The sequence below is a fragment of the Pundamilia nyererei genome, unplaced genomic scaffold (genome assembly GCF_000239375.1).
Source record: "Pundamilia nyererei isolate P.nyererei 1_Seehausen unplaced genomic scaffold, PunNye1.0 scaffold00263, whole genome shotgun sequence".
NCBI lineage: Eukaryota > Metazoa > Chordata > Actinopteri > Cichliformes > Cichlidae > Pundamilia > Pundamilia nyererei.
In genome coordinates this window covers 465,187-486,506 of record NW_005187664.1, presented here as the reverse complement: position 1 = coordinate 486,506, position 21,320 = coordinate 465,187, and the positions used below count along the sequence as shown (strand labels likewise).

General features: G+C 42.6%; 1 protein-coding gene across 1 annotated transcript in view; it reads right to left on the bottom strand.

Moving 5' to 3' along the window:
• The window catches only part of neurl1aa (neuralized E3 ubiquitin protein ligase 1Aa), a 68,921-nt gene extending 49,724 nt beyond the window's left edge, over nt 1-19,197 (bottom strand). The window contains exon 1 of the mRNA XM_005750129.1: nt 18,901-19,197. Coding sequence (XP_005750186.1) covers nt 18,901-18,982 — 82 coding nt within the window. The 5' untranslated portion in view covers nt 18,983-19,197. The remainder of the gene's footprint in view (nt 1-18,900) is intronic.
• Between the last annotated feature and the right edge of the window lie 2,123 nt (nt 19,198-21,320).

Genomic DNA, 21,320 nt, shown 5'->3' with positions numbered 1-21,320 from the left:
TCCATCCATCAACTATCCAGTGACCTCACGTGGTCACTTGAAAACTGCCGGTTTAGAAGAAACTTTTTGTTATAGGAGTAAATTTTGACTATTCATAACAGGGTTTTTTAAATCATTGTTAAAATCATTAATAGTTTCTTATTTAGTTAAACATTTAGGTGATGGTGTGTGGCACCCTGCACGCCAACTACAGTACATTTCCACCAGGCACCATTTTAATTCTGACATCTGAAGCAAATGTATTTCTTTTTTTTAATAAAGTGTTCGTGGTGCAACCATCAGCACTAACGTGGCCACAGATCTGATATAGTGGCTGATGATTAACCAACCCCCATTGCCACATGTCCCAGCACGCTTCACTGTTTAATGGCAGCTGGAGACCAGACCTGACCAAGGTTTCCACGGCAACCACTACTCGAAAGGAATTGCGCATTTCTTACCGGGAATGCATATGTAAGTGCACGGGGACACACACAAACACACCCACAGCCCATTAGCCCAGCTCGACACAGTTTCCATCAACAGTAGCGGTGTGAGGAGACAACAAAACAAAACAGCAGTTTAGTGGTGCGAGCTGTGCACCATAACATCCTGCCAGCAAAACAGAGCTCGCTGCCTCTTTCTAAGTGATTTGTATGGGACTGAAAGGGAATCTGGCAGCAGATGCCAAGAAGCAGAGAGGTCAGCAGAGTGGCTCTCCTGCAGCCGGCATTGTCTGCTGCACAGCACGTGTGTGCAAACAAAACCTCCCATTCAGCGCAGTCTCATATGGGATATCAGCGGAGCCCTTAGAGCGTTCAGGAACAGGATACGATAAAAGAGAGGAGTGGAAACTTCACAGAGCTGTGACACCGTCTAGATCTCTGTGAAAAGACAAAATGAGAAATGCGAAAGCAGACGGGGGGGAAAGGTGAGAGATAGGGGGCATTTGCACAGTCACTGCAGCAAGAGCTGGAATAATGACAGTCTTCCTTTCATAAATTCAGCCTTGTTGCAAATCTCTTTCTCTCTATTCTGAGACATGCCCTCAGCAGGTATTCCAGATAACTACACTCTTAGTTATTAACAAAGGTGAAAGTTAGTTTGAGGGCATAGGGTGTCTGCTGTAATGTAGTACTTTTCATCAGAGTTGGAGCAGAAGAAGTGGGGAGGTGATAATTAGATCTGTCACTCTGCTTTAATATCTCTCAGAGCTGCTCGGCCTTGGGCTGGATGGTTGCAGAGAAATGCCTTATTGTCTCAGGTGCCGAGGATCTGAAAATACTTTGCCTGATAACGCTGCCCCAGAATGTGCTGGTGAGGAGTGATGGATTTCAGTGGGGCATTGCTGAAGCTGTCAAAAGAGCTGAATTATTAATAATCCAGTAATTTAATTTATTACAATATAACTTGTTTTGTACAGTACTACTTATGGACATCTGACAAATTAAAGGAAAAAGGCTTGACTGCTGGAGTCAGGAAGATCGGTAACGCTGGAATGCCTCCTTATTCTGCGTTAAAACTGAGAGTCTTTCAGAACATCTGTGCAGATCGCACGCTTCATATTTGACTTCCTGGACTGAGTGACATAGAGAAAGCTGGAATTTCCCGATGTGAGGGTTGCCCTTTCTCCCAGTAGCCAGATATTCTGCATGAAAGTAAAAAACGGAAAGGCAACATGTGATGCACCAGTCTATCTCATTTCTCTACTAAGGCTAAAGCTCCTCCCCTGAAAAACAAGATGATAAGACTTCATGAGCAATCTCTGTGTTTCCTGCAGCTCGCTCACAGGCAGGAGGACATGTGGTTGTAATTCCTCGCAGAGCAGATCCCCGAGACTTTTAAATTGCAATTCCGATCATGACGGGGTGTTTATTGTTAATTACATTAGATTAATACGGGGCAGCTGCCGCATAAGGAAACATATGAATCCGTTTGCATGGATTTTCGGCGCCATCAATCAGTGCGCCTGCTGGTTTTGTGGTTTCCCAAACCATACCCTCTGTGAATCAGCACAGTGTATCCCTCTTGGCATTCGCTGGCTCATGTCATGTTTGGAAAATTATACTTCCTGACACTGAGACAGATTACGGGGGCTTTCTTTTATCCATTTACGTTGCTCCCGCTTTATCATTCCTCTCATTTGCCACATTTATAACCTGCGTAAGTATGCTCTCTCTAGGCTTTTCTCCTGCTCTTTAGATCCTCCAGCAGCTGGGCTGAGCAGAAATCAGATCAAAAGAAAACAGAGTTGTTGAAAGTGTTGTGACCGTCCCACAGAGCAGACACAGCTCTGAGGGAAAATCACCTCAATCACTGCTTTATATGTACTCACTAAAACGATAGCCTTTTAATTAGACACTGGAGAGGCCACCAAAGATATTACCTGGGGCTAATCTGTTCCTCTTCTCATGTGGGACCATAACAGAGATAAGCAGATTGAGCTCCTTTTTTTAAGGCCATGTTTTCTTCTTGTTCCCACAGCTCAGACCTGAGTATCACTTTCTTTCCAGGAAGAAAGAAAAACGCATGAAGATATCTCGCTTTGCCTGAGCCTGGGTGGAAAGAGGAGTCACAGGATCCAGGCAAGATTTGGAAGCTTGAGGGTAGAGAAGAATCTCAAAGTCATGGAAAAACGAAAGTGGATGTGCTACAGTGAGTCTGAGGAAAACATGCTCAGGTTTCAAATATGACCTGTGGAGGATTCACAGGGAGTGGGAAAGAAGATTTAATTAACAGCACATGAAAAACAATCCTTTTTAGAAAGTAAGCAATGCTGAAAACATACATGCTGAAGATGAGAGGGAGATTTGGAGGTTATAGCTATGCACTGATAATTTAGTCATATTAAAATGTGCTTGGGTGGGTTTCTGAACACAGCTGCAGTATATATGTAGCAGCAGTGTGAGCGATAATAAGCTGCAAATCATAGCTGTGATTATTTGTGAACTTATTAAAAATATGCATAAAGCTACAATTTGTTTCAAGGAGTTCCTGTTTTAATAAAAGCATTGCTCAACTTCTCCTTTTTAAATTCTGCATTATGCACAGTGTTGACAGCCTCACCAGAACAATCAAGCCAAGAGCTAGCATCGATGCTAACATGCTAATTTGTTAGCATATTGCAGCTGCCGCCTGTGTGAGCACCACAGGTTTACAACAAGATTTAATAATGACAGCATTTAAAAAAATACTTAATAATTCACAGTATTAATATTAATAACAATTATGATTACAATCACTGAGCAGGTATAACATTATGACGGGTGCAGCGAATCATATGGATTCTCACTGAATTTTGTTTGAGCTCATATTATTGCTAGTAATAACACTAATAGTATTGCTGTAAAAATGATTTGAAACAAATGTAAAGTAAGATTATTTAAAACAAATGAGACCAATTTACAGGCTGTTAATGTTGCGAGCAAACGATACCAGCACGCACTCTGTGTTTGGACCTGTGGTGATGAAACGAGATGCTACGGCCAGTGAATACACAGAATTTACAGAGAACAAACTAAAACATGGACCGAGCCCAGCCTGGGTACTGAGTCAGCGCTTGATTTCTCAGAACTGAATTTATGATCTGATATTCCTCTAGACGTTTAATTTGAGCAGCTGGAAGTCTTTAGCCCGGTGACAAAACCAATAATTATAGAAAATTTCTGCAATAACAAAAATGAAAGCCAGAATTCTTTTAAAGATTCTTCACTGTGTGGTTTTTAATATTAACAATTTCATGAGTCATTCAACTGCATTACAATAAAGATAAATGAGTAAAGAAACCCTGCAGGCTGGTTAAGAACTTTACTGCGGCTTTCTCTTTGCTATTATACAAATTTTCCCAGAACAGCTGGGTCATGAGCGCCTTTCTGTTGTCACAGTACAAGCAAGACGAGTATGCAAGGCAAAAAAGCAAAAGCAAAACTCTCTGCATAATACTCGAAATAAACCAGAATACTTTATTTTTGTTTATCATTTGGATAAATCGAGCTCCAGTAACAGCTGCAAACCAGAGGTATTATTACGGCATTTAGTTTTAAAGCTGAAGCTCCAAACATACACCCGAGTCATTAAAAACACAATCTGGGGGCCTGTTTCTTCTGAAGGGGTCACGCACCGGGCCAGCCCTCGCCGGTTGGGTCTGAGCGTGACTTAAATTACATGCCAGTCCTAATCAAAGAGCATCTCTGTGATTACAAACAAGGAAGAAGAAGAGACATTTATTGAAAAATTATTATTATTATCATTACACAACCAAATAACCAGTTACATGATTCTACCTGTGAATTATCTTTAGTCACAGAAAACAATAAAAGGTGGAAATGAAAAACCACTGCAATGTTCAGCATGCAGATCAGTTCAGCTTATTTTGATTTACACCAAATCAAGCAACAGTCACCTGGAGGGGCTTTTAGTGTAACACACGATGCAGACGACTGCAAAGAGCCAGGCAATGGTAGGAAGGCGTAGGTGTCACGACCCAAGTGCAGGACTGAAAACTCACATAGACAGAACTCAACCAGGAACTCATGAACTAGGCTGAAACACAGGACGATGGAACACACGGGGACAAAGACTCGGACAATATATGCACACAGGTGACAGGAGACAGGGGAAGCAAAAGTGAACAAAACACACACGGGATGAAGGGCTATCAAAGTGAAACAGACAGAGAAACACCAGGAAGCAGAAAACACACAACCTAACAACTAACATAGTCAAAGAGCTAAACTAAGAACTAAAGGCAAGACTACAAGCAAACAATATAGGATACAAAGACTTATCCAAACTAGAGAAACCCTGGCCCCAAACCAAGGCACCATGACAAGGAAGGAACTCTCTTTTAACAGGAAGAAACTTTCGCAGAAGCCGACTCGGGAAGGGACAGCCTCGGGGTGATGGGAGAGAGAGGAGTGCAAGGAGAGCACAGGGAGACAAGACGAAATTCAGACTATGAAGCTGAGAAGATACAATTTAATGTCATGCAGCAGTGAAGCAGTGAAAAGAGGTGAGCAGAGAAGAAGAAGTCCCAGAGGAGCCTGAGCTTTTAGCAGCATAACTAAAGGATGCTTCAGGGTCACCTGATCCAACCCTGATGATAAGCTCTGTCAAAGGAAAGTTTGAATCTTAAAAAAAGTTTCTGTGTCCTGAATCCAACGATTTCCTTCTTTAAGACAAAAACAAGCCAGAGAATTAACACATTTTGATTCAAGCCATCTTCAAAATGTGCAGCAGAGACATAAAGTTCCTGCTTAATATCAACAGAAGGAGGCCGTGTGGAGAACAAAGACACTGCACATTTGTAGCAGGAAAAAAAACAGTTTCTTTAAAGTGATAATAGAAAAATTAATGAAATGGACTTCTTCCTGATATTCAACAACTGATTAATGTAATCACCATTCAGCAGGTAATTACACACAACATGTGAAAGAGCAGTTAATGAAATACAGACACATTTCATTGAGTCTGAAATCAGAGAAACTCTGAAAACCAGGAAGAACTTTGCTGTTGTTGTTGTCTCATTAAGACAAAGTGTTGATACACCAGTACAAATCCCTGAGCGATGCACTTGGTTTTTGGCTGTTCCAGCAGTCTTATGGTATTTATTTATTTATTTGTTGCTTTCCTGCAGCTCGTCCTTACAGGAAACCAAGCTGCACATTGGACCCACGGGGAAGCTGTTGGTCAGGACTGAATATGAGCGGAGACACGTACAGAGAGATGCTGTGTGAGAGGAACTGCAGGCATCATGTCCTCAGTTATGTCCCCAGCTTCAGACTTACAAACAAGAATGACTATGAATCAATCTGTAGCTTAATATGTTAACATTAAAATATCAGACATACTGGCATGCAGAGCATTTTAGGATTTTCAGCTCATTGTTTTGGATTTATAAATAAATAAATTTCTTGCAGATACAGCGAAACAAAAAACGGAGCAGACAGAGACAAAGACACACATCAGGAGAACATGAACATCAGGAACACAAGAAAAAGGCAAGTGCATCAAACAAATGACCAAAACAAATAGAAATACTTGAGGAGAGTAAATCCAGTATTTGTGTGCTGCAGTTTTTGGTTGTAAAAGCTGAAGTAAATGTTGATTTTGTACCGTCAGATATGCAAAAAATATTTCCTATGTGAAAGTATGCAGAGCTTTTAAAAAGTACTATATTTAAAAACTGCTAAATACATGCACTTGGCTGTGCAGGCAGAGGAAGAGGAGGTGGTAGTGCGAGTGTTTGTGAGTCTTTTTGTGCACATCCCTGTCAGAGGCAGGACGTGATGGGTCCTTTACAGTGAGGAAACGTGAGGCGACTGAGTCCTGCGGGGAGGCCGGAGAGCAGCCGACGATCGTCTGAGCCGTGCCGATGACCTGCTGCCTCCTCCTCTCTGCTTCAGTGCAGCTCCTGCACCACACCGTGATACGATGTGTCAGCACGCTCTCTGTGGAGGAGCGGTAAAAGGTCACCTGCAGCTTTTGACCCAGGTTATTCTCCCAGGAAGTGAAGCTGCTACTACGCCTGCTTGGTGACCACTGAGGTGTTTGCAGTCCAGGATTGGTGACCAGAGGTGAAAGTGCTCAGGAGTCTGCAGGCTGGGACCCTCTGCACACGGTCACTGTTGATGTAGAGGGGGGCAGGTCTGTGCTGATCCTCCTGAGGTCAGTCTCAGGTTGATTACTGAACTATAAGCTGACTATTTCAGGATCTCATCTCATGAATCAAATGCGGTGTAACACACACACACACTGACCAAGTGAACTGACCACCCATCAGGTTGCAGCTGTAATGTATGTGACAGGACGTGGATTATGACATCAGCACTGAGTTGGCTCTTAATCACCCTGGGACTAAAAGAGGAACTATGAGGAGACCGCCCTTCAGAGCATGGGAAAAAGTCCCAGTGCTGCTGCTGGACTTCACTGAAAAGCCCCCAACTTTTGCTTTTTTTAGATGACACGGGGGATTTTGGTGCTTCTGAATGTGCAGGTGGTTACTTCCTCCCTTTCTCTCTGAGTCACACACAACCACCCGTGCACAATCTCTCCCACTCACCCACTCTTATCCTATCATTCCACTATAAAGCTGTGGTAAATGTCCCACGGCCACACTACTGGTGACAGATGGTAAAGGCGGGATGAAAACTCCCCAAATAAATATGTAATCCCTCCCTCACATGGGCTGCAGCACAACACGCAGATTATCCCATCAGATACACTAGAGCAGCTCTGCAGAGCAGCAGGCCGTGGGGAGGTCCCTCTTTGTGCACGCATATAAAATGATTGGAACGCAGCATCTGTGTGTGTGTGTTTTAATAGCAGCGCACGCCGTTAAAGAGGCGGTGAACGACAAATGAAGTCGCGTGCGCCACTTCAGACTTGAATGAAATGTATTCACATATGAGTACTTACTTATATCGCCACCATCAGTGGAATAAAGTGCTCCCATCTCGCCATTCGCACAGCAATAACATTAAAGATGTATTCATTTCAGTTATTTACAGTGGATTTAGAGACGTCCTTTTGGCACCGAAAGCAAGAAAGCACCTGAACTTTCCCACGTGAATTACAAGCGGGATACAATTACGTTTATAGTCACATGGCTTGTAACTATTGTCCAGGCACAAAATATGAGTCGTCTCCATAAATACAGGAACATTGCCTGCTTTTACACACACCAGCAGATGCGTTTTAATGGCATCGTTCTGTGATATGGGAACAAACAGTCCACTGTGCGTGTTCAGCAACTCCACAGAGTTTATAAAAGAGGAAGCTGAGTAAAAGCCACAAATATGTTACAATTATGATATGAATATATGAGGTTTGAAGCGTGTTTATCAATAAACATGGTTTATGTCTAACATTTTGGAAAAAGTTGCTTTCAAGCACCTTCACGCCTTTTTAGACCCACGTCTGTGAGGTTTTCCAGTCTGGTTTTAAATCTCGTCACTGTGCTGAGACGGCACTTTTAAGAGTTTCTAATGATCTTCTTTTAACCGTCGACTCAGGTTGTTCGGTTGTTTTAGTCCTTTTAGATTTGACTGCAGCCTTTGACACAGTTGATCATGAAATACTTTTATTGAGACTTGAACACATTGTTGGTCTTGAAGGCTCAGTTTTATCATGGTTTAAATCATATTTATCAGAGAGGTCTTTCTCTCTAGCTAATGAGAAATACTCTTCCTGTTGTGGTGTTCCACAGGGGGCTGTTTTGGGTCCAACTCTGTTCTCCTTAAACATGCTGCCTTTGGGATCTATTTTCAGGGAATACGACATCCCCTTTCATTGTTATGCTGATGACATCCAAATTTACTTCCCCTTGAAACTGGATCTCCCTGTCTCACTGCAGCCTCTGTTTAACTGTCTACACGATGTTAAAGACTGTTAACACTGAATATTCTCACCATAACAAAGTTATTGTTTTTGGAAGTCATGCCCCTAATTTTGAATAAGTTATTACCTCCCTGTGTGCTTTTGTGTGCTATAGAAATACATTTGATATTGACTGATAAATGGTTATTTTTCTAAATGCAGGTAGTAAGCTGAAGTTTAAACACCTACAAATAAAAAAAGACCCAACAGAAAGCACACAAATGTAGTTTTCACATTTTTTTATGTGTAAAAAGAAGAAATCAAATTGTCCCGGGCATTTTTCCTTTTCCAAAGATTTCTAGAGCGCGTTACCAGAACAGCCGTTCATCACAAGCTGAACTTTGTCATCATGTTATCTGGATGAAGTTTTAATGGTACAGACTAATCACATTTATGCTAACAGGACTTTGATGCTAAGTTAAAGTGCACTAAGTCGTATCAACGGCTTCTCAGAAAAACGACGAGGTCGTTTCAGTTAAACATGTCGTGATCCGGCACCAGATCCTTTTCTCATGCAGTGAACAAATACCTCAAGGTAATTTTATCTTAATTGCATACACACTATAAAAAGTGGCTGCAAACATTGAGTCAGATGTTATTTTTACGGAATTGCACTCATTTTTCTTATTACAGTGATCAGACTGTAGATGCATATTGGTGTTTCCCTGCATGCTACAATGTGTGAAATGAATTTTGAATGAGGTGTTGTTCGCCCGTTTTAATCTGAAAATAATCACCTTCCTGTCACAATGTTCTCACTGCTAGCATGCAAGAAAAAGCAAAGCATCACTTCACATGCTGATTGACTTGGCATTTTGCCGGCATTTACTTCCACATTTATGACTTCCATCCCAACTTCTTCTTCTTCTTCTTCTTTTAAATTGTGCAATCAAAACTATTTGTGTAGCTGATATGCTTCTGTTTGATCCATGGCCATGGAGGAAAGTAATTTGGAATTGGCTTGGTGGTCTCGGAGAGGAGTGTTGGCCTAATGTGGCTCCACACTGCAGAGCTTCATCACAGAATTAATTTGTGTTCTGTTTCAATGACAATATTTGATCCAACACACCATTATCAGTGATGCATGAGAATGCACAATTATCCTAAAATGTTATTTTTATTGCAAAAACCACTTAATTATATTGTAGGATAAAGCCCCTGCAATAATAGAGTCTTTATTTAAAATTTACTTTTGTTTCCATCTGATTCTTGTTTGTTTCATTAAAAACTTAATCCTTCCTTTTTCATTTTTTTCTTGGTCATGCTCACAGCTGTCGATCATGTTGTACCAAAGCTGCAGCCATGTGTCAAGAGCCAAAACATGTTCCTCTAATGGCCTCTTGGGGCTGGCTTCACACCTAAGGCCCCATAGATTCCCATGTTAACTGATACAAGGATGATCACACTGCTAAGGGTAAAGTATAAAAGAGAGATTTTTGTGAGAGTTTGTTTGAAAGGATTAACAGACTTTGGATTGTGAAGTGTGAACTTGGCATTCGGTGAGCTGAGTAAGGAGTTTAACGTGGAAGTGTCGGCGAACAGTCTGGTAGTAATATGCTACGTGGTGGAGAGAGATGTTGATGAGGATGGATGCAAAAACACAGATCTGATTGAGGAAGAGGGGGAAGGAAATGAAAGGCAGCAGATGGTGAAAGGAGGTCTTAGGCCTGGTGAGAGGAGGAGGACAGAGGCTCACATGGAAGGATCAGAGAGCAAGACTGTGAGGGTGAGGTAACGAGGTCTACGATGAATTCCCTTCACGTGGTGGTGATATTTGAGAGTGATGGTGGAATAAAGAAAACGACTCACAACACAAGCATGCTAGTGTGTTAGTGGATGGAAACCTGCTGATAGGGTGTAACGCAGATACCCAGGTGGAAAAGGCAGGAAATATTACAAGTGTGTAAAAAGACAAAATCTGAAGAGCTGTGAAAGCTAGAGTACAGAGACCCAGTGGCAGTAAAGGGTGATTACAGGAGTGCCCATTAGCATTAGCATGATGGAGCTGGTTGAAAACCAGAGGCTGTGAAAACTGGCAAGGGTGCAAAAGGAATAACAAAAAGGCCCAAGAAAGAAATATACAGAAACAGTGCTGAGGGAGAAAACTCCAAAATAACCTTTTTGAGAGATTTAAAAGGTTCATTGTGACGAAATCTGTTCACCATAAAGGTGCTTTAGTTGCAGGGCATTTGTGCACACTGCTAGCTCGTGAAAGGCAAGAGAATATGAACAAGATGTGCTGGATGACACGAACACAAACCCAAATCCTGTAACTCTGGAGGTCAGCACAATGTTGGCTGCCAGGATTCAGTGCAGCAAGGCTGTGCTGAGGTTGTCTGGATGGCTGGACAGGAGAAAGGGGTGTGGGGAAGGACAAACAACTGCAACTGCAAGTGCCATGAAAGCTGCTTTAAGCTGCTGAAAGAGAAAAGAAGGATAGTGACCTTCATAGCAGGAGACATGAATGCTAATTTCAAGTCCAAGACGGAAAGCATACAAATCCATGACTTCTACCTACCTGACCCTTCTTAGCAGACGGGGGAGGTGAGGGGAATTCAAAGAAGGTGTTAATTGTATTAACAATATTGTTAATCCTACACTGGAACACAACACACTTGATTGTTATTGGTCGGTACTTCAAGTGGTTCATTTAATATGTATGCAGGAGTCACGGCTAACACCCTGTTTAAATTTATTCATGAGTGGGTATGTGGCAATGAGACGGGACAGGGAAGGTGGGGTGGGAGGTGGTTGTGGAAAAGCTGGCTATCATAAACTTCTATGATACATGCAAATCAATAAACTGGTGGAACTAGAAGCAGAAATGTAGAAAGCTGTGTTTTCTGCGGGGACACGATGCACATGAGACCTTATGGGGAAGTGACGAAGCCAACTATGTTAGCCAGGCAGTGGAAGAACCGCTGGACTGGAGCACAAAGATAAACATCAATACCATTAAAGAAGCTGCACTGGATCTATTTCACCACATGGACCACTATAGGGACACTTTGACGTGACCAGTATCCTGTATGTTACAGGACTGACTGGGGAAAATCCCAGTGTGATTTATTTCACTCAATGACATTGAATGAGGAACTAAAAAGTAGACGTTTACTTAGTAGTAAAAAGGACAGATGTAACGTAGGGGTGCTGCTAGGAAAGCACTAGTGTAAACAGTTTATACTCTATTATGGGGACACATCTGATTGGCTATTGTAATGTGTCGTGAAAGAGAGTCAGTGCAGTAAGTGTTGGTTTCATGGAGGAGCTACAACAAAGCAAGAAGAAAGGTGGCACATGAAAGTTAGTGCTGGGAGACACAAGTCTTAATAAAGCACTCATGTGTGGGAGAAAATTATTATTTAGGCTTCTGAGAACGGATTCGTTTGAAATGCAGTAGTAACAGGAGGAGGACACGGCCTAAAATTAGCAGTGCTGTGCATGAGCTGTAGCAGCTCCCTGCTAATTCACTTTGCTAACCCTCTTGGATCACTTTGGTTTGCAGTGTTGGCCCATTTTAGAGCGCTCTGAGCTGCAGACTGTCAAAGTCTGTGCTATCCAAATCTGTTGCTTTAGTAGACAGGTGTCTGTGTGATGCACACATTCAGTTTATGAATGCTAACCAACCTGATGGATTACAGAAACCATAATCAAAGTCATGGTGGTTCTGTCCATCTTTTATACACAGTCTGTGGGCTGTTAGTGCTGAAGATGCTAATCAAAGATCTACTTTGGTTTGTTACATCGCTCACTCTCTCTGCTTCTTTTCTTACACTGATGGAAAATCGTGATTATCATTAACAACAGCATTCCACATCTAAGTCTAAGAAATACATTTGGCTACCCAGCTAGTGCTGACTATTATTATAGTAAACATCGTCGCAGTGCCTTCTTGGTTTGGTTTTTGTCAGAACTCTGCTGAAGGTGCCGCTCTCCCTCCTGATCAGGCCACGATATGAAATGAAATCCGTTTACATTTCCCTCTAATCAGAACTGCATGTATAAGAATTAATAGCTCCTCAGACATAACTGGGCAGCTCGGCGTTTATTTATGCTGTTCTGAAAGCTTTCGACTGCATCTCTGATGCATCAGAATTAAATCTCAGCAGCTCTGCATCAGTTTTAAACAAAACAGACGAGCTCTTCACTGAGTGAGCTGCGCTCGCCCACAGTCTGGTCCGGCTGCAGGATCTTTTGTGCTTGGAAAGGGTTAACTAACACTAAAGTATGAATCACTGACCTAAATTTAACATACTGTTTCCTGCATCAGAAAAACACACTATTCTGAACGCTACATGATTTAACAGGCTCTCAGAGAACACACTGTACATGTACACGAGCACAGATGAAGCAGGTTTAATTATTCTATTTGGAGTCTGCGGAGCTCGGCGAGCTGCTCTTCTCCACCGTAAAGATCCATTAAAACATAAATCTGTTACTGTGCTCACAAGCAGGAAGTATTCCCATCATAACAGGGGACAAAATGATGCATTTGCACGCTTTCGACACATTTCCGGTATCTGTGATTAACAGAGAACTCTGATGTTCGGTCCTGTTTGCAAAATAAAGTGACCACAAAGCCATTAGACGAATACATTCATCACAGATTCACTGTGCTAGAAATAGAAAATTCAGCATTTTATCAATTTCACCTCATATTTGTGACACGGGCGCATTTAACATAACAGATTGTTGCATTTTTCAAGAGTAAACCGATGCATCACCATTACCAAATGCATTAATAACTATCTTGAAATAGCTCCTTGTCTTATATAAGTATGACACATGGTCTAACCTGATGAGCTCATCCAGCACAGCAACTGTCTGGGTTGGCTGTCGGTTTTTGTTGTTGTTTTGTTTACTAAGTGTGAAAGCTGCATTACAGTGCCCGAGGAGCTCCAGTCCTCCCAGGAGTCAAGCGCCTGTATCACCTCTCCGTAGCGGCGCTTCTTATTTAGGCAGGTGTTAAGGATGTTCAGAAACACTCCAGGCGAGACGCCACGTTGCATAAGAAAGGTCAAACATCACCAAAAAGGCAGCAGAGAGGTCACGGCTGCAAAAAGAAACAGAGAAAACTGTTTCCTGAATATTTCCTTAGTGTCTTCTGACTCCACTCAACTGTGCCCCGTGTGAAATATGGTTCACTAATTTCAAAACTCACACAGGATCATTTCATTTAATGACCACTCCCCAGAGACCAAGTGCACTTAATTCTGATTAGGCTTTGTCCTAAGTTCAGATGACTAACAGTTTCCTATTACACACGAACTCTGGAGCTCATTAATTTCCAATATGTCAAAAAAATACCACCAAACTAGGAGTTACAACATGTTCTACTTCTGTAGCACCTGTAGCACATATCAGCAGACAGAGGGTATTTAGCACAAAGCTAATTATACATTTTATTTAATCAGGCACTTTCATTTAGACAGTAAAGGGGTTTCTTTTCCCCGGAGAGCCTTCAGACCACAAAGCATTCCTTTTCAGAAAATCAAGCCCACAATCAGGCACAAAACAACTAAAGCCAGAGAATAGCAAGAGAAAAACCCAGAGCAGTTATAAAAGCCATAAAAACATCACATGATGATGCTTTATGGTCTCCAGTGGGTATGAAAGATTCCAGCTGGAGGGCAGTTTGCTGCTCGTTCTATTTCAAAACAGGCCTGCCAACATTATGGAGGATAACTGTTAACAAGTTAGTGGATCATCTGCTTTGGTTACTCGGTTATTGATCTTGTGCTGCAAAAAACCCAGAATTTGACCTTCAGGTGCTGTGACCTACGTGCAAAAGTAGTATCTTAGTTACATTTCTGTGTAGTTTTTGCTGTTTTACTATGTTAACACTAATGTATGACTCAAGTAGCTCAATTCTTGATTCTTGACACACATGTTGTTGCTAAAATAAATATTGCTCAAAAGACTTCAGGTAAAACAGTCTTCTTGGTCTGGTAACCATCATGGAGTTCCACAGAAACACTCTAACTGAACTGATGCTGATCAGGCATAACATTAAAACCACCTGACCCCTTTCATGGCCCAAACAGCCCTAACCCATCGAGCCACGGGCTCCACTGGATCCCTGAATAAGTTTCCACTCCTGACCAGGCGGAGATGCTGAGGATGCAATGTGTCGAATGCTGCACAGATAAAAATGATACAACTTCAGTTTAGGTTTGAGATAAACACAACGTCCACTATCAGCAGTACACGCTATAAAAACAGAAAAGTACTATGTGAACCAGTCATCTGTGTGTTTGTGTTGGTCAGTGTGTGTGTGAGGTAACAACATGCCCTTGTGGTGCCCTCGCAGTAATATCATGTGGTGGAAACTAAATCAGCCTGTGCTAATGAAAAAGTGATGATGTACAGCTCAGACTGTTTAGCTCCTCCCTCCTGTCTCTACATGGGCCGTGTCACAACCCAGTAAACGCGACAGCCAATAAAACTGTCTGCAAACGCATTTTGTGTCCCGCTATTGTTGCCCCAAAGTTCTAAGTGAAAAGCACCTGCAGCACTCTGAACTTTCTGCAGAAGCCAAAGAAGAAAAATCTATAAAGAGGACACATTTCATCCCACTGAGCTTACAAACTGCTCATCTGTGTGCACAAAAGAAGGATACATTTTTGTGACTTTGTGCATAAAAATGTGAAACCTAAAGTTGAGCACCTCTGGCCTGCTCCCAGTCCTTCAAAGTGTCGTTGTGACTACTTGTTTCTGTAGATCTGTGATTTCGCCTTGGACCTCCAACTTCCTGAGGGTGTAAACATCAACTTCTTTGTCAAACTCTGATGTAGAGGATCATCACTGATATGAGAGACTGGTTTTTATAAAGCGTCTCTACTCGACTCGAGCACTTATAGTGGTTTATACAGGCCTCATTCACTTTTTTCTGTGCTTATGGGCTTTCTATCTAATATTCACGCTCTATTGATGCACGGGAGAGCAAGTTGGGGTTAGGCTGTTGCCCAATGCTAGGGCAACCTGCCTTACCTCTTCAGCTACAGCCACCCAAAAGCATACGAAGCCCTACGATGAGGAATCATCATTTTGGTGTTTTGAAACTGGATGTGAGAGGTGGGGGGAGATGTGACTGTGAAGCTGCACGCTCATTTGTCAGTTTGCATACCTTAGAGTTATCAAAGTCAACATTATGTCTTATTTAATATGACCCGAGATCAGCAAATGCTGCAGTATCTTGTTTGCACACGCAGTGCAAAGTATAACTTTGTCACATATATCTTAGCTGTGTTTGGCCTCTGGGCTCTGTACATCTTACTGTGTAGCTGCCATTTAATAACACTGAAAGTGGATGATTTGCTCTGCTGCCTTCTTTCACTGGTAACGAGTCCTTACGGAGTAAAAAGGACACAAACTAATTTACTCTTGTGAAAGCAAATTCAGTTAGTTGCACTGGTTGTCACCCCAACCAGTCATCCCGCCCTCCCTGAGCCTGGTTCTGCTGGAGCTTTCTTCCTGTTAAAAGGGAGTTTTTCCTTCTCACTGTCACCAAAGTGCTGCTCATAGGGGGTCATTTGGGTTTTTCTCTGTATGTATAATTGTAGGGTCTACCTTACAATATAAAGGACCTTGAGGCGACTGTTCCTGTGGTTTGGCGCTGTGTAAATAACACTGAATTGAAAGTTTGTGTGCATTAGACACTGTTGACTTCACCAGGCATGACGTTCTGAGTGATGTGGAGTTTGGCTCTAAAAAAAGATGAGAAAGAGAGAAAGGGTTGGAACTAAATGGTTGTTTAACCACGAGAAAGAACTCTACGTCTTGTTGTGGCGCATGCGATTTCCCCACGTCTGCTTCTGTCTTTGTGTAGCAGAACTAGATTTCTAGAAAGACGCACACATTATGGCACTGCTGTCTTCTGCAGCTACATCTGTTTGCAGATTTCTTTGCTGTTTGTGTGCTATGACTGTGAATATGCAGCCATTCCTACTTTCTAACATTATGTTTGTGTCAGGCTGTAAATAGGCAAAAAAACCTGCCAAATAATTACATTTAAACAAGTATTTTGATATGAAGTACTTCTGTAGTACTTTAATTCATTTGACAGAGAAATGGGTCACTGCTCCAAAGCTGAGTCAGCAGTTCTCTGAGAGGTCTCTCTATCAGTTAAAACCAATGATTTTACGTCTCTGCTGAAGAAGTGAGTGTGTGTTTGAGTTGTGCAGGCTGTGGGGTGGACGTGGGGGGGTAATAGCCACCATAACAGGCTACACACCGTCTCAGCCCCACTCTGATCTGCGAATATCTCTGTTCCACATCCAACTAATCACTGCGCGCCGTCCCAGCAGCAGCCTAATAAACCGGGACGCAGAGCACAAACACATCCTTTCATCACCGAGCGGCTGCCGGTGACGTCGTCTGGTTCTTATCCCAATCAGCCATCAACTCCCGCTGATAACGCACTCTGGAATCCATCACCATGGGAACTATTGCACATGTTATGGGTGGTTGTCAAGGCAACCTGGCTGAATAATTGTCCCTGTTCTTCTCTGATGCGCCGCCTCGCCTCCCCTCGCCTGACTCACTCGTTCCTGTGATGTGAAAATAACCGCTCGGAACGCGTGCTGCGGATAGAGGGAGAACGTGGAAGGGCAAAGTGTGTACTTATGGTGATTATCCTGCAGACAGCTTCATTTTAAACCGCTCCCCCAGGCCCACCACTTCCCCCTCTGTAATCCAGATGTAGCAGCGTGGAGGTGGGCCGTTTTGTAATTTGCATGATTGGACACGTGGGACGCAGTCCAGTGGGTCCTGGAAAAAGGAGGCAGTCTGCAGGGAATATCATTTTGGTTGCACCAAACACAGCTTATTCTTTAGCTTAGCTTATAAGGTCTGTTCTTATAAATACTGTGAAACATGCAAAGCAAACCAGTTACCATACAATATATACCGAAAAATACAAATTTCTCTCTTTACTCAACACAACAAAGGAAACTATAAAGACAACTTGAAAAATAATTACGCTTCTTGTCTGCATGTGACAACATTCAAGCTCCTGAGCCAAATCTGGGCCTTTTAAACGTGTAATCCAGCCCACACATCGCTTCAGCTTCTAGTAAACTTTGTTGCATCTGGTTGAAGCTGTGGTCTGCACACCAACGTGCAGCCCAAACTAAACAGACAGCCGCACCTGCAAGCTAGCTAACACGGTCTGCAAGCAAAGAAGAACCGCTGACAGTTTCAGCGGAGATGGGGCGCTGAGTGGAATACTTTACCAAATCTAAAGAGATGCTTCCATTTATAACTTTTGCATTCCAATAAAACCCCCGAAACTAAATTGTATCGTCATCGCCATGTTTGAATCCAGACACCAGCAGAGACATGGAGCCACTGAGAGAGCAGAGGCTTCAGAAAATCACACGCAACCGTACAACTGCATGTTTACGTACATATTCAGCCTTCACTGCGGAAGGCTTCATACTACAGGTGAGCGTTCTCAAATCTTTAAGTGAACTTTCCTAAAAAATGTTACTAACGTGCCATGCAAAAAATATTTGAATTTTAATGTAATGCTGTAAAACCAAATACATGAAACTAGAAAACAGTAGAATTAAAATGCTGCAGCTGAAACTGGATGACAGAGTATTTCATTTTTGTTACTTTAAATACTATAAAATATAATATGTATAACATTTACATAGCTAAAATGACAAGAAATGACACTAACAGAAAAAACATCCTGATGTTTGTGCGGCTTGTTTCACCTCCCAGCACTTCACTAAAGGATTGCACAGTAATAGGAGATGAAGCCGTTTGTATTTCAGCTTAAATACACTAAATGTTTGCAAACCTTTAGACTGCTGTAAATTATTCACCCTCACGATTTATGACTTCTTTGTCTGCATTTTGGTAACAGTGCTCTCACCTTTGAGAAATTTACAGCAGCCAACGTTTCAGTTCTTTATTTAGTTCCTTTTTCTGTGGTGAGAGCAGCACGAGGGCTGTTCTGTCTCAGACCAGGACACCTCTGTGTGTTTTATTTGGGGAAGTAACCTCTCGATCCATCACTGATAAATTCATCCCGACTTTACTTTTCTTTACCAGATGTTTTTATAATTTCGAGGTGACATCAGAACATGTCCCATTATGTTAAGATCAAACGCGGAACAACTCCTAATATCGGACTTTGCACGGCTGAGATCCGAACATCCCGAGTGTTTGCTTGGCCTCGTGGTTCACATAGCTACAGCTGTCGTTACAGAAGAAGGGAAAAAGCAAGCATACTGAGGCATCCCTGGCTGGGCAATGTTACAGGAGTATTAAGAACTCCTCGAGCTTCATGTTTTTAGTGCTGACGTGTCTGCCCCCACAAATGTGCACATGCACCTCCCGGCATCAACCAGCACGATCATGTACCCGACCAGACAGCAGGCCCGCCTCCTGCAGCCGGGAGCTGTTCTTCAGCACCACCACTCAGCTGATCCCGGAGCAGCAGGAGAAACTCTGCACGCGTCCCATCAGCTTTACCAACAGTTTCAGTGCAGTGACGTGAACTCGTCAACTATGAAGCGTGTTCAGGTAACTCACCTTTCTGAGAGTTCCGGAGTCTGTGGAAGCCCTGCTGTTGACCTCTGTGCAGCGTCGAGATGCCCGAAACATTATTGCCCATGACAGGAATTCACCGCGGCCGGTTGGACTGATGCTGGCAGCTTGTTGAGCACAGAAGCGATTTTTTATTGTTTAAACGACGTCCTCCGGTCATCACCGGCGACCAAAGCGGAAGAGGCGGCAGGAGCACAGGTGTGTGGAGCCGGCGGGGCAGCGGTGAGGATGATGATGGTGAGGAGGAGGAGATGATCTGAATCCTGAATGGAGCTTTTGGCTTGTCATCAGCGGCTGAATAATCCTCTTCAGCGAGCTCAAACTCCCCCCCACCCCCACAAGTGCTCAGATCATTTTATGACTTTGTTTTTAATAATAATAAAAAAAGAAAAAGCTGTCATGTAAAGCATTTAAAATGCTATACGCGCTGTGGTTCTCAGTAAAATCGGATTTGCCACGATTCTGTCAGTGTTCTTATATAAAAGGGGGAATTTTGCGCGACGACAAAAGAAAGAAAATGATAGAAAAATAATAAAAGAGCAGGTGTGTGGGCCTAGCTAGAATCTGACAGTCTCCTCTGCTGTCCGTCTAAAATATGGACTAAGTGCAAACCACATGTGCACAGCGAGCGCCTTATTACGGCGCATGGACAGTATCAAGCTGCCCTCTAGTGTAAACCAACAACAAACAGCAAAAAACAAAAGGAGCCAATGACAGCCTGGCTTTGCTTTCCAGGCTTTCCAATCCTCTTCCGGATTTGATCCAAAGCCCCGACAGGAGCTCACGTGTTTTGGCCCCAATCAAACAACCGATCGGTGTCATTAATTATCATTAGAGAAGAATTCAAGGGAGTGTGAGGTCAGAGGGAGTCAGTAATTTCAGTTTGGCTCGGCTGATTAGTGGAAGAACTTCACAGTAAAAAGAAACGCGGAATGATTCATTAGACTGACACCCAGCGCCGCCCTCCGATAAATTATTTGACCTTTACCAATTTTTTGAGACGTGTGTCTTTTTTTTTTACTTTTAAAGTTAAAACTGCAAACTGCTTTTATCCACAGAGTTTTTAGTACACATTCATCTGCTTGGGGAACACGCTGCTCCTCAGGTTTTCCATTTTGTACAATATTCCTCTATTTCAGAGTGCAATCTGACTCCACTGCAGCTTTTTAAAATCAGAATTAAATAACTGTGTAAACCCCTGCGCATTAAAAAAGCGAGTGCAGTTGTCAGTTGCTTGTTAGAGTTTACTGAGTCGTTAGCGGGTCCAGCAAAGAGAAGTTTCTCCTGTAAATGTCTCACATGCTTTAGTTTTAATGACTGCTTCCTTTCCCCAAAAGCAAACATTTCACATTTTTTCACTTTCGTGTTAAATGAACCCCCGGAGATTAAATTGCCTGCAGTTCAGCATCCTGGTTAGCCACAGCAGCATTGCTTTAACATTAATGTATCATATTGTATCAGGGGGGATTTTATTTGTAATAAGATAACTCTCTGTTGTCATTGCACAGTCATATCTAGTACAATAGTACATCGAAACTGCCATGTCGGCACCAAGCACAACACAACTTTAAAGTGGCTTTTTTTTTAAAGTGCAAGAAGGGTATTAGCAAAAGAAGGAATGACTTAATAGATAAATAAATAAAATAATAATTGTCCAGGGAGGTCACCAGGTCAGGTCAGCTGTTAGCACTGATATGCATAAAGTACATTTTGCAGCTCTGTACCTTCACATCACATCAGTTTCATTTATAAAGAGCCAAATCCCCAAAAACATTTGCCTCGAGGCGCCGCATACTGTAAGGTAAAGACCCTCCGATGTAAAGATCTTCACTGAAATCTAAACAGGAGTTTGTAGTATTTTCACATGACTGCATTTCTGTTTTTGCTGAAGTCAACGGTGCACTTTTGGACCTCTGTTGATGAGGCTCCATCATGTCTGATGGCTCTCAGAGTGTCGTGTGAGGGCTGTGTGCATGCAGGAGTGGTAGTAGGAGGACCCAAAGTGCAGACAGTCTTAGTCAAAAGGTGAACTTAAACTCAGATTTATTGCTAGATGGCAAACAGAGAACTAGCAAAACTAGGATAAACTGAAGACCACAAATAACCTGAACTGGCAACCGTACAGACCACACAGCAAGATGAGAGTAGATCACGACACAGACACAGAGAAACACGGGGCTTAAATACACAGAGTGAGCAATTAGGGAATGGGTAACAGGAAGGAAACACAGCTGGGGCAAATCAGGCCTAACGAGACAAAGGAAGCAAAACCAGACGCATTTACATGAGACAGACTTTCAAAGTAAAACAGGAAACATAACACAGAGACGTGAACTTGACAAGGGGATACAGCTGACAGGGGAAACAGAGCAACTAGAGAACACAGAGACATAAACCATAAGACA